The following is a 14619-nucleotide window of genomic DNA, read 5'->3' as shown; positions in this document are numbered from 1 at the left end:
AACTCCTGGGCTCGAGTGATCCTTCTGCCTCAGCCTCCCGGGTAGCTGGGACTACAGGCATGCGCCACCATGCCCGGCTAATTTTTTTTATATATATATATCAGTTGGCCAATTAATTTCTTTCTATTTATAGTAGAGACGGGGTCTCGCTCTTGCTCAGGCTGGTTTTGAACTCCTGACCTTGAGCAATCCGCCCGCCTCGGCCTCCCAAGAGCTAGGATTACAGGCGTGAGCCACAGCGCCCGGCCTCAATCTCCTTCTGTTTAAAAGATAAGTATGTGGTTTACTTTGGATTTCAGGATTAAGAATAAGTGTCTATATTCTGTCTCCTAATGGACCATGCCTCATAAAAGCTAAGGCTTTCTTAAACATTCTTTCATTTAATTCACTGTATTAATGTTTATTGATATATAATACAAAGATTCTGAACTCTAGTAATTTTTTTTCAAATTCCTCATGGGGAAGTTAAAATATGTTTTAAAAATTAGCCAATAGTTAAAAATTTTACTAATATTCACTTCCAGTAGAATAGTAGAAATTAAAGTGAGATTTACAGTGGTTGGAAATCTACATAATAAGAAAACAGCACAAAATGTATACAGGTTCATCTTTCTAGATTTCTGTGTCTTTCAGAAATTTGCTGTGCTTTTTGAGATTTATACTTAAGGTTCACTGAAATATGATTCAGAATGGATGTTGAGCGCTGAAAATGTACTAATTTGTTTACATTCTCCTGAATAATTTAGGCATTGACAAAATTCTTACAAACTCTGGTTTGTAAGAAACCAGTGTTTAGAAAAGTTAAGGTATGTTGTAGTCTAGTATATTTATTTTGGACATGATCCTGAAATTTTTCATGCCCTTAAAATATCTGTATGTAAAATGAAGGTTGTTTCAGTCTCTTCAGCTCTACAATTTTATTCTGTGGGTATTTAAACAAAAGCTATGTCAGGACTTTAAAGGGATTGAGTACTGAATTGATGATGTAGAAATAGAATGTTGAACATAGATAAAATAATTTGACACTTAAGAAAGGTTGAAACTTGTTAATTTTAAACCATTAGTTTTAGAGCTGAGAGTCTGAAACAAAAGGAGGCCTTTGAACTGATGAAGTATGTATACAGCCAATATACTAAAGTTAATCAGCTGTTTGATTGGAAACATATTTATTTTACCCATACTGTGAGCGAAAGCAGAATCTACACTTACTGGTAGTTTTTACTTACATAAATTTAACCTTGATTATCTGAGTTTGCATATTTTAAGTAATTATAAGGGTGAAGACTAGAGAAATCTGACACAGACAGTAGTAGTAACAATTGATTATAATTATGATCTTCTACAGACGAGATACCCCCTCAAACACACACATACACATGCACATAGGTTAAGAAAATAGGATTTATGATTTTGCACAGTTATCAAGAAGTGCTTAAAATTCTGGCCCTTAAAGAGTTAACATTTGAGGGTGTAGAAACATTATGCCTTTGAAGCATTTAAAGGTTCTAACTGTATTTAAAGGGGCCAGCAATGTAGTGGTCAGGATGTTCTTGATATCTAATGAGGTTTTTATATTTTAAGGGAAAATATGCCCCTATCTTTTAAATATTGTTTTTTAAAATGTGATTCGTTTTCCCATTATAAGCAAATTATATCATCTGTCAACTTATTCATTTTGTATCAAATGTTGATACAAAATGTTTGAGAAAGTAAGGTTAACAGAATAAAAACTGGACAGTTGGCAAAGGCATGCTTTCTCTCATGAGACTAGAAATGAAGGGTCTTAACAATATGACAGTTTTTGCAGAAGTCAAACAGCAGTGTTCAGTGCAGACAGGTGAGGAGTATATTTTTGAATTAATATGTACTGAAAAATCAAGGAATGAGTAGTTGACTTATATCTGTACTAGAGATGTGTCTTATAAGTAGGTGTTTCTTTATGGAATAAGTGCAAATTTGTATATTATTCTTGTAATTAGATTACTTTTCAATAATATAATGATTCAGCAAAGCTTTATTATCTACGTTTTTTTTTCAATTAGTTTTTCCTCAAATTTTGATTTTTCTTTTAATTCCTGAATTCCTGGACTAATCCAAACCTGTCTGCTATGTACTTCTCTGTGAATAATAATATAAATATATTTGTGGAATACCACTGAGATTATTCTTTTATAAAATATTGTCAAGTATTTTTTTTTATTTAATTATTACACTTGTGCAACAGATGATTGGGGCTCTCCATCTTCATCCTTCAACTTGGTTGGAGAGATTGCTAGTTCTGCCTCCTCCAGAACTTGAACTTGTGTCTGATTTTTCCAGATTTACCACTGTTTTCACCCTGTGAATTAATCCTTTGGGAAATCCTTTGTTAGAACAAAGAATATTTTTGTATTGTGAATACCCATTACCTAAACCATATATATAAAGATTTTCATTTAATACTGTATTTGCCAGTTTGGTTAAACCAACATGGATTTCTGTGTAGCCTCGTTTTAAGTGTCAGAATATGTTAAATGATTTATACAGATAGTTTATTGAGTTTTCTGTTTTTATACTAGAAAAAGAAAGTCTTAACTGTTGAATGTCAGAAGAAATTTAGACTAAATGTAATTGTACCCAACTATTATAATGTATCTCGGAGAACATGAAAGGATTTCCTTTGAGCAGTTACATGAAATGCATTCTTACTTGGTGTTAATTTTATTGCTGACAGCCATTTGTCCTTTAGGAATATACTTCTGAAAGCTGGTATAAAGAACAACAGTTTCACTAATATGGATTGACAAGACTATCTTGAAAGAACTGGCTAAGTGTGATAGGGAACATGTAGGCTGACTACAGGTGAGCACTTACTTTAGAGGTCCAGGTTAGGTGTCTTGGAACCATCAGTGAGAAAGGATAGGTCCTGGTGAATTGCTTTAAAATAAGCATCAGCCTCTAATGGTATGCATTCTTAAATCATCTTTATTGGATTTTAAACTGCAGTTTTATATAATATGCTCTATTTGTTAGGAGAGGTAGATGTTTTAGAGATTCCCATGAACAGGCAAACCTGCCTATTATAAACATAGGTATTGAGGTTTAGTCTTTAAGCACTTATCTTTAACACTTGCTTCTCTCTCTCTAGGAGGGGCTATCTGTAGGCAGCCTATGTGATTGAGGATAGAGCAGCAGCAGGAAGCAAGAAATATTAGAAATCAAGAATCCTGAATTCCCAAATAAGGAAGGTTTCCTGTTCTTACATTTAAATATGGGTTTGTCTGAGCTGGGAATTTACAACGCTTCAGAATACTAGGGTATGTTTTACTGAAATCATTAGGAAGATTATTTTCTATAAAATTTGTCTCCTGACTGATATAAATAATCTTAGTATAGAGCATTCACATTAAAATGTATGCTCTGTTTTTTAATACACATTACACTGTAAAGCAGTGAGCAAATTCGGGTAATTTTTTAGTTGTATCATTTAGTCAAATGGTGTTATTAGACTACTTGATTATGAAACTAAATTAGATACTTTAAGAATTATTGAAAGTCATTAAATAAGTGAATTTTGAAGGGTATTGTGTTATATATAAGGAATCAAAATGGTTAATAATTGAGGGATATTTTATTGTATTGAAGGAAACAAAATTTGATATAATTTTCTTTAAAATTCCTTTTTAAAAACAATGAGTATAACATTAAAATTTTTCTACATTAGTTTAAAATGTGAACTTTTAAAACCTCATAGCTTAGAAATTTAATCAGTTATTCTAGTGATACAAGCTCTACTTTGAAAATTAAAATATCTGAGACTTTTTGGATATATTTCTGCTGGGGGGGGGGAAATGTCTTAAAATTAGGCCAAACCAAACCATTTTTAAAAACCTACTTGTAAAAATTTTTCTATTAAAGCTATTTGACACCATTATATGTAATTTAATGCTTTATTCATGAACTTTGGTATGTATTAAATTAGCCTTATGTTCTTAACAAAAAAATAAAAATCTACTTAATTTTTTAAAATCTATTTTGATTTTTCATTGAATACTTCCTTAATCACTCTTAATTTATTGAAGTACTCTATGAAAGCTTAACTCAGGATAACTTGATTTCCTTTCTATTTATTTCCCCTTTGAAATGCTTTGCTAAGCTTTCTGAGGTCAGAAATGGATAACATTGCTTCTTAGCCATAGCAAAGATAATTTGTGTACCATAGACAGCTTGTTTTCTAACCCGTGCTTTCCTTAACTGGGGAAGATAATGAGCCAAAGAAAATTAACTTGTTTTCTAGTGTTAACTAAATTATCTTTAGGAAATTTAAGTATATACAGATTGTAATGATATATATAGTAGTTTTCTGACTACTACTTTTTTTCCTCCTATTTTCTTTTTGTTTTTGTAATAGCAGTGGAACTCTCTCTTCAAATGAAACTTTAGCCATATCCAAGGCAGTTATGCTTAAGGAAAAAAAGAAGTCAAAATCTTACTCAGAACCCTGTGATTTGAAACAAATCAAAATGGAATGGCTCAGGTTAAAACGGTCAAATTGACAGTCATAAAGGAAAAAATGCCATTTAGCTGATGTCAACAGAGGAAATTTAATAAAGAAAAAGAGATTATATAACTTCAGTGTCTTTGAAAGATTTGATGAATCTGATAGAGTAAATTTCTTTAACATGTGACTTCTTTGGATTTTAGTGTTAAAATTTGAAATATCTAAGCTAGAATAATAAAATACTTTAATTTCCATATATGTCATGAAGTTACAAATTCCAATAAAAATCATTAAAAATTTGTCTCTCTTGCATGTGTATATACATCATATTACAGTTGTCTTTTGTTAATCAAGTTTTTTTTGTTAGTGTAGTGAAGCTAGTTGGTGTTCACAGGACCTTACATAATATTTAGTATATGGCACATATTCTTCTAAGAATTATTCAATCCCTTTAATTCCCATAAAAACCTTTAGAGGTAAGTTGTTCTTATTTTCACAAATGAGGTAACTGAGGCACAGAGAGGCTATGTAACTTGCTCAGGTTTATACATAAGACAAGATATGAAAGTAGATAGTAAATGCAGAGCCTCTACACATCTGTTACAATAGTTTCTTAAAAAACATTGAAGGAAACAAATTTTCACTTATTTGCCTAAATTTACCTTTAAAATAGATACAAAAACATATTTTGAAACTTTGGTAAAAATAGGAAGCACTTGAAAGATTTTACTTTTAAATATTTTAAACTATAAATGTAGCATTAATATAATCTTTCACGTAAGAAATTTCATACAATTATGTGATAAACAATCACATAGTTACAACATTGAGTTCTTTGAACTAGAATTACTATTTGCAATGTATTAAAAAGATGTGGACTGCTTTGTTGCTACTTGTAGCAGAGCTTCTTAAGGTTAAGTTTTTTGTATGGAAAGTAATAGCATCCTAAATCCATAGTACTTGAGAGTAAGCTGAACTGGCTTCTACCTGTCTGACCTGATTTAATATAGTAAATTCACAATTTCTAACTCAGATGTGGTAAAGCATTTTCTTATCAAAGCTGATTTATTTACAGGAAAAAAAATCACTTTTTAATAGAGTAGTAAATAAGTTGTTTATATTTTGGCCGCTCCCAAAGTGATTCATGAGCTTTGTGAAAATATGTTAAATGATCAGGGACCATACACAGTCCTTTCTACCTGTACTTGTATAAGCATATCTTGATGATATGATAAAGCCCAGAAAGACAAAGATCACAACATTTTCCACTAAGGAATAATATGGTTTATCTAGATTCTATTACTATCTTTGGTCTTTTAGACTATTGTTATTGTTAAAATTGTGTTTTACTTTTGTAACCATAAGTATTAATAATATCACCTTTTGGTATTTTCTTTATAGACTTACAGGGTCTTACCTCTTACCCTAGTAGAAAACATAACTCCATTCTTAAGTTATTTAAATAACAAACCCATTCTTACAGCCATATTTAATAGTATTGTCAGAGAAACTCTTAATTATAGTTAATGTGCAAGAATTTGGAAAGGACAGGAAATATAATTATATCAAATAACATTGTTTTATAATGATAGAGTGAGTGACCAATTTCCTCAATAAATAAAGAACACCTACAATTCAATTTGAAAAAGACTAGCCATCTAAATAAAAAGTTAGGCAAAGACCATGAATAGTTTAAAGAAAAGGAACTTCGAATAGTCCTTAAAAATATGAAAACTCAACCTTATTCATATAAAAGGAAATATAAACTAAAACTATTATGGCATACCATGCTGTTAAGAATGGAGCAGTTCTGAGTTATTATTATGAACAGAACCAATCTAAGATATGTAATTAAGAGAAAAAAAACAACTCAGTTCAGCCTATGAATTAATTATATTAAAATGACACATGTATATGCATTGGTTATCTACAAAAGGATATTTAAGAAATTGCCTCTGGAGAGGTCTTCTAGGTAGCTGATGGGAGGGGTGGAGGAATACATTTTTTCCCCATATCTTTTAAATACTGCTGGCATGATTACCTATTTAGAATAACCTTTGGGAGAAAAATATTAAGTCATAGAATATTGAACTCTATAAGAAACTTTTTAAAGACGTTCCTTTTACAGCTGATTTAGAGTTGCCTTCGTTTAGCATAACAGCCAGCTTTACCTCACTGAGCCTAGCTCATCATTTGTTTTATCAGTTCTCAACTGGGCAACACTTTTTTTTTTTTTTGAGACAGAGTCTTACTTTGTTGCCCAGGCTAGCGTGAGTGCCATGGTCAGCCTAGCTCACAGCAACCTCAAACTCCTGGGCTCAAGCAATCCTGCTGCCTCAGCCTCCCAAGTGGCTGGGACTACAGGCATGCACCACCATGCCCAGCTAATTTTTTCTCTATATATTAGTTGGCCAATTAATTTCTTTCTATTTATAGTAGAGACAGGGTCTCACTCTTGTTCAGGCTGGTTTTGAACTCCTGACCTTGAGCAATCCACCCACCTTGGCCTCCCAGAGTGCTAGGTTTACAGGAGTGAGCCATCGCAGCCTGGCCCTGGGCTACACTTCTTAATGGGATCTTAATAACAGATCCTATCTCTGCTTCCTCATTGTATTCCTGTTATCTAGCATTCTGGTGGTGTTCAGTAAATGTTTGAATGAATGGAACAATTTAAGGTATTTATTGCTCTGTGGCATAGTATATGCTTGAGGGTATTTCATCTTTATCTTTGAAAGAAGAAAAAATATTTTTGTTTCCAGTTACAATGGAAAAGTTCCAAGTATATTTACTATTGTATAATTTCAATCTATTCTAAAGAAACATTTGTAAAGATATAATATATTAATCATTTTTTCAGACACTGGCTTCATGTCCTATTGACCGAAAACCTTTTCAGGCAGTGTTTAAATTCAGTGCATTGGAAGGTTGTGTTAAGGTAAGTCTTAGATTTCGTTTTGAAGTGTGAACTACATAAAGTTAATTGAGGCTATTGTGCATTGATAAATTTCCAGTTTGTCTATATTTGAAAGTTGTTCTACTGTAGATTTAATATGTGATACTATGCCTCCTCAGCATGACAAAGTCAGAGCTTTCAATAGGGATACTGAAATACTGAAGCTTTTTATCTTTGCCCCCAAAAGAGGGCATACCCATAGTGGTCACCTTATAATATTTCACAAAATATATTAGAGCTGTGTTTAAAAGAAGACCTTTAAAAGAAGCTTTAAAAGAAGTTTCACACTGAGTCTTAATTACAGAATACATACATTTTTAGACTATCTTAAGCATGAGGACTCCTGTATTTCAAAAACATTTTTTAATTGGATAGCACTTCAGATACATTTTTTCCACTGAAAAACTGTTGGAAATGGACTATTAGATTCAAACACCAACCCCCACTTAAGTCCAAAATACCTAAAAACTATGTTTTCATGAAGAACATTATAATTTTGAGATTAGTCAATAAAAGTAAATATAAAATGTTTTTGTTCTTAAATGCTGGTTATATCATTAATGTTTCTATGTACGTAGGAAAAGAAATGGAAGCAATGTACAACTCTTTAAGCATTAGTTGTTATTGGTATAGGTATTTATAATTTGTTTTGATATATTTTTAAACAGATAAGTTTTGATGCAAGGTACAAACAAACTGCAATTCAAATAAAGTGATATATGTAAAAAATTATATGCTTGTTGTGATTTTGTAACTCTGTGCCATCGAGGAAAATTAGTATATATCTTGGAGAAAAGATGTAACATTATATAAGTGTAATATAATAAAAATTAAAGTGTGGCTTCTCTGGAAGACATACTCTCTACTTTTCCAAACTTTATGTGTATGCGCAATTAGGATGAACTGGCTTTGAAAGATATTTTTCTGTGAAATTTTGTTCTGTTGCTTAGAATAAAAATTTGTTTATTTGATAGGGGTTGTATTGTGTTTAAATTAAGAATTTGGTATCCTGCTAATCTAATTTTGTCTAGCTTAAAAGAGATTTCTTGTCATTTGAGATAATTTTCTGTATTCTCCTAATTTCTTCCTTTGACTTTAGCTTCTTTTGAATCTTCACAGTATTATCTTTTTCTCTTTACAGTGAAACTTCTTGAATGAGGCATTTGCCTTTTTCAATTCTTTTTTTTTTTTTTTTTTTTTTTTTTGAGACAGAGTCTCACTTTGTTGCCCAGGCTAGAGTGAGTGCCGTGGCATCAGCCTGGCTCACAGCAACCTCAATCTCCTGGGCTCAGCGATCCTACTGCCTCAGCCTCCCGAGTAGCTGGGACTACAGGCATGTGCCACCATGCCCGGCTAATTTTTTGTATATATATTTTTAGTTGGTCAATTAATTTCTTTCTATTTTTGGTAGAGACGGGGTCTCGCTCAGGCTGGTTTCGAACTCCTGACCTTGAGCGATCCGCCCGCCTCGGCCTCCCAAAGTGCTAGGATAACAGGCATGAGCCACCGCGCCCGGCCCTTTTTCAATTCTTTATTTCTTTTCAACTCCCGTAGAGTTCATCTTATTTTGCTAAAACTATTCTCACTACGGTCCAGATTAATCTTCTGACTTCCAAATCCCATGGTTTGTTTTCTGGTTGTAATGTTGTTGACTACCCTTTACTTCCCTTTGACTTCTAGGACAGCCTTCACTTGTTGAAGGTGGTGGGGGAGAGAGAGAGCGAGAGAGAGTGCGGGCGTGTTTTACTTATCTGACTTTTCACAATCTTCTTTATCTCCTTACCTGTTCTTTTTCTTAATTACTAGGGTTCCTCATAGAGTCTTTATTTCAGTTCTCCAGGTATACTTTCTCCCAAAATGTTCTCAACTATTCAGTAGCTTTAAGTACTACCTATATTTGGATAGCTACTAAAATTCTGTCACTAGTCTGGATCTCTTTACTGAGAACCAGACCAATATTTATAATCACTTGTTGTACATCTCTATCTGGGATACCAAAGGTATCTAAACAGTTTTAACAAATCCTGAACTCATTCCCTACCCCATATCCCAGCCCTAATTGTTAATGGAATGACAACCATAACTGATTTGTTCTCCATACCACTGCCAAAGTTGTCTTCCTGAACAAACAAATATGATCATCTGATTCACTTGCTTTAAAAATTCCACTTACTCTCTGATGCATATAGAATTATTTTCTTATTCAAGGACATTTATAGTCTGGTCCTAAGGCATTTGATCAACTTCATATCTTGTTACTCTTTTTTTCCCACCTACTTTGGCTTCTCACTGTTCCTTATAACTCCGTTTTCTTTCCTCCATCTAGAATATTTTTTCTTAAATTGCTACCCATTCTTTAATACCAACTCATAAATCATCTACTTATTAAAGTTTTCTATGACATCTTCAGAAAGAGTTAATTTTTTAGTCTTAACATATATGTCCAAATCTGCATTCATATCTCCATTATGAGCACTTAATCTATTTATATGCCTACCTGTCACTATTTTGTTTCCCGAGAACTTAGCATACTTACTAAGGTTATGGTTTAGCATGCTTGAATGAATAAGCATATATATTTGGACTGTACTTTCCATTGAGACAATGTATTGTTTTTGTAATTTTTTTTATCATTTGAAGGAAGAATTGAAAAGTTATCATTTGTGAGATTAGTGCTCTAAATAGGTGATACTGTTTTTCTCACAGGTTCAAGTAAAAAAACAGTTGAGAGAAGCAAAGGACAAGAAAAATAAAAGCTCTTTGAAGAATCAACTCTCCTGTCACGAAAATTCTAAAAGCTGTACAAGGTTAGTGATTAACTTTAGAAATGGAATCCAAATGAGTGGAATCAGAAATTAACTATTGCGAAAAGAATACTCTTTTTTTTTTTTTGAAGCAGAGTCTTGCTCTGTTGCCCAGGCTAGAGTGCTGTGGCGTCACCGTAGCTCACGGCAACCTCAAACTCCTGGGCTCGAGCAATCCTGCCTCAGCCTCCTGAGTAGCTGGGACTACAGACATGCACCACCATGTCTGGCTAGTTTTTTCTATATATTTTTAGTTGGCCAATTAATTTTTTTAGTTGGCCAATTAATTTATTTAGTTGGCAATACTCACTGAGATTTATTGAACCTATCACTAATTTATAACATTGTAGTTTCTTAGATCTTAACTTTTGAGTAATTACAGACTTCTTTGGGACAGCGAAGAAAGCTACAGATCCCTCTTACTAGAAAAACACACTTTTACAGACATAAAACTTTGTGTATAATTTCAAATTATACACAGAGTACCCTCTTCAAGAGCTCACACGTGAGCCCCAAAGTTAATAACTGCATTAGAACAATTTTATAACTATTTCTGAACCAGCTTTGGTTCTTGCATTAATGTTTGCATAGTAGATAGTAGCATGGTTTTCTCAGGCATAGTGAAGAAATATCTTTTGGTAGCTTCATTCTTTTTTTTTAATTTTTCTTTTTCCTCTTCCACTCTGAAGGAAGATTCTTCATTCTTGATAGAATTTTTATTACTGACTGTGACAATGTCATAAATGTGCATTGTTGTGGCTCCTCAAAATTCTCTTGGCTCTTGCTGAGAATGCAGTGGTCATTACTGAATGGCCTGTAAGGCTCATGTCTCTTATTTGGATCTAACATAGCTGAAATAGTCCACATGTTTAATTGCTTTTTATCAGAAATTTGTCACAAGGGGATGGTATAGGGAAATATCAGAAGCAAAATAATGATTTACTTTTGCCCACTAAGTCATACCCCTAATGATTTCTCTCAAAGTGGGAAATCTGTTGACTGTTGGATATTTACAGGATATCCTTTTTGGAGTCTTTTGGATGTTTTTAGCAGTCCTGTCTTTCAGCCTTCTGTTTATTGCATATGCCTGGTTTATCCAACATGTAGACGAGATCCATTCAGTATTGTCTCTCCCTTCTAAAACAATAAAATCCTGACACCCTTTTCTTTCTCATATTTTCTACAAGTTCCAAATAAGGGATTGCAAGTGGTATTTAGTTTCTTGATAGTGAACCTCCATTTTAAGTCATTAAAGTGGAGAATAGCAACTAGTCATACTTTCTTTGTTAGAATTTCCTAATAACTCTTTAGAAAAAAAAGTAGTATCTACTTACCTCTATTCTACATGGCTCAGTAGCCAGCCAGTCATGATTAGCCAATAATATTGTATTCGTTTTTTAGAGACAGGGTTTCATTCTGTTGCCCAGGCTAGAGTACAGTGGGGTGATATAGCTCACTGTAGCCACGAATTCCTGGGCTCAAGTGATCCTCCCACCTCAGCTTCCCAAGTAAGCTGGGACTACTGGTGTGTGCTGTCGCGCTCCAATGATTTTTTAAGTTTTTTAGAGATGGGGTGTTATAATGTTGCCCAGGCTGATCTTGAGCTCCTGGCCTCAAGTAATCCTCCCCCCTTGGCCTCCCAAAGCTCTGGGATCACAAGCAGGAGCCAACATGCCCAGTCAAGATTATTTTTTAAAGACAGAAGATGCAACTCATTATATGTTAGAATCTAGTTTGACATTCTAATATCTCATGGGAGTCTGTGAGAATATTATACCATTTACCTGATTTTCAGGATAGTTAATAACAGTACATAATAGATTTTATTTTGATAGACAGTGAATTAAAAATAAATGAGCAAAACGACAGTCTTCTCTTAGTTATTTCACCTCTTTGTTTATGTTTACAGAAAAAAAGTCATCATAAGAGAAGATCTATTAAGTGCAAAATTTTATGACATCAAGATGATGCATAGTAAGTGACTTTTTGCTTGTGTGTTCTACCTTTTTTGTTTTTTAATTTAATAATTTAATGGTTGTGCCAGAGTTCTTATTGGTAACATTTTGGTTTGGAAAATAGTCGTCTTTGGAGCTCTGCATATTGTGTGGTAAGTACTACATACATTTTGTTTTCATGAAATCATTTATAATGTTCCTTGCACTTTTCTTCTTTTTGCTCAGCTTAGAGAGAGGGGAGAGTGAATGAGTGAGTGAGTGAGTGTGTGTGTGTTGGGAGAAAAGAATGTTTCACACAAAATTGGTGTTTAGCAACCTACATTGCAATCTTACTTCATTCATTAGTGTAGAAGTCCTTAGGGGAGATGAGATAAAGTGCCTTGTGGGCCAGAAACTGTAAGCAGCAAGAAACTAGTTCACAGTTCCCACAGGCAGTTGTGATTTGGCCTGTGTCCACACTTCTAATTTGAAACTTTGGAAATAAAGCACCTCCAAAATACTTATCTATGTGAGTTAAATATTCCTGTATTTTATTCTTGTCTGGTACATGATTTTATTAATACAGGAACATTTTGCAGCAGGGCTTCAATAAAATGGCACCATCCATGGTGCTTTCTAACTCCTTCTTTGGGTTCAGACTGTTAATTCTCTTCTGGAGAACACCTTACTGTGATCTGTTTGTAATCAAGGAGGTCGGTATTTATTTTCCAGGCTAGGTTACAGAGAATTTCTGCATGCGCGTGTGTGTGTGTGTGTGTGTGTATCTATCTATATCTATGTTACTTTTAGTGAATTATGAAGGAGTTAATTAAATTAATTCATTATTTTAAGAAGTAAATAACTTCATTTTTTAATACATTTTGAATACAAAGTTTGGCTGTTTTTTGTTTTTCTGATTAGAATTAACATCTCAGTTTAGATTTACAGATTAACAAATTTCTCAGTTTGATAATTTACAATTAAAGTGAAATTGTGTTAAAAGTTGTTTGTTTTGATTCCTGGAATGAATGAATGAATTAATTAATTAATTTTTGAGACAGAATCTCTGTTGCCCAGGCTAGAGTGCCATGGCGTCAACCTCGCTCACAGCAACCTCAAACTCCTGGGCTCAAGCAATCCTTCTGCCTTAGCCTCTTGAATAGGTGGGACTACTGTCATGCACCACCATACCCGGCTAATTTTTCTATATATTTTTAGTGGGCCAAATAATTTCTTTCTGTTTATAGTAGAGATGGGATCTCGCTCTTGCTCAGGCTGGTTTTGAAATCCTGACCTTGAGCAGTCTGCCTGCCTTGGCCTCCCAGAGTGCTAGGATTACTGGCGTAAGCCACTGCGTCCGGGCTGATCCCTGGAATTTAGTAGTTAAAAAAGCATTTTTCTTTTATTAAAGAACTTTAGATATGAAAACAGTCTTTGTTTTTTATGTCATTGGTGTCATCCTTATTTTATGGATAGGCGTTGCTTGCCAACTCTAGGATCTGATATAAAATTAACTGCTGAGGAAGATTAAATGATGTTACAGATTTTGTCTAGATGATTTGGCCCACTCCCACTGTGCAAATCTTAGTTTTGAGACCCCTGTAATTTTCTTTAAGTATATATCTCCTGCCTGGGCTTATTTTTAGAGAGTGAAACACAGGCAGATCTTAAATCCATACTGCTTTAGTATAGTGAAGATCATTAATAAGGGTCTATGAATCATTCTGACTTGAGATTTTGTTTTACTGTTTCAAACATGAAATTTTTTGTTGTTGTTGTTTGAGACAGAGTCTCACTTTGTTGCCCAGGCTAGAGTGAGTGTCATGGCGTCACCCTATCTCACAGCAACCTCAAACTCCTGGGCTCAAGCAATCCTACTGCCTCAGCCTCCCAAGTGGCTGGGACTACAGGCATGTGCCACCATGCCCAGCTAATTTTTTCTATATATATTAGTTGGCCAATTAATTTCTTTCTATTTATAGTAGAGATGGGGTCTTGCTCTTGCTCAGGCTGGTTTTGAACTCCTGACCTCGAGCAATCCACCCCCCTTGGCCTCCCAGAGTGCTAGGATTACAGGAGTGAGCCACCGTGCCCAGCCTCAAACATGAAATATTAAACAAATTTTTTTTGACACAGAGTCTGACTCTATTATTAAACAGAGTTTTAAATGAACATCCTAAGCCAATTCAACATTAGATAGCTAATTTAAAATTATCATTTTTTTTTTTTTTTTTTTTGAGACAGAGTCTCACTTTGTTGCCCAGGCTAGAGTGAGTGCCGTGGCATCAGTCTAGCTCACAGCAACCTCAAACTCCTGGGCTCAAGCAATCCTCCTGCCTCAGCCTCCCGAGTAGCTGGGACTACAGGCATGTGCCACCATGCCCGGCTAATTTTTTTTTTTCTATATTAGTTGGCCAATTAATTTCTTTCTATTTATAGTAGAGACGG

At 34.0% G+C, this 14619-nt stretch overlaps 1 protein-coding gene across 2 annotated transcripts in view; it reads left to right on the top strand.

Annotated features, from left to right (window-relative positions):
• Positions 1 to 14619, top strand: part of SCAF11 (SR-related CTD associated factor 11) — a 78353-nt gene that overhangs the window by 34101 nt on the left and 29633 nt on the right. For both annotated transcript variants that reach the window (XM_076007200.1, XM_012749202.2), the window contains exons 4-6: positions 7338 to 7415; positions 10140 to 10240; positions 12147 to 12211. In XM_076007200.1, coding sequence (XP_075863315.1) covers positions 7338 to 7415; positions 10140 to 10240; positions 12147 to 12211 — 244 coding nt within the window. The remainder of the gene's footprint in view (positions 1 to 7337; positions 7416 to 10139; positions 10241 to 12146; positions 12212 to 14619) is intronic.

Source organism: Microcebus murinus, chromosome 10 (assembly GCF_040939455.1).
Source record: "Microcebus murinus isolate Inina chromosome 10, M.murinus_Inina_mat1.0, whole genome shotgun sequence".
Classification (NCBI taxonomy): domain Eukaryota; kingdom Metazoa; phylum Chordata; class Mammalia; order Primates; family Cheirogaleidae; genus Microcebus; species Microcebus murinus.
The sequence above is the reverse complement of the archived record's forward strand: the minus strand, read 5'-3'. Positions and strand labels throughout refer to the sequence as shown.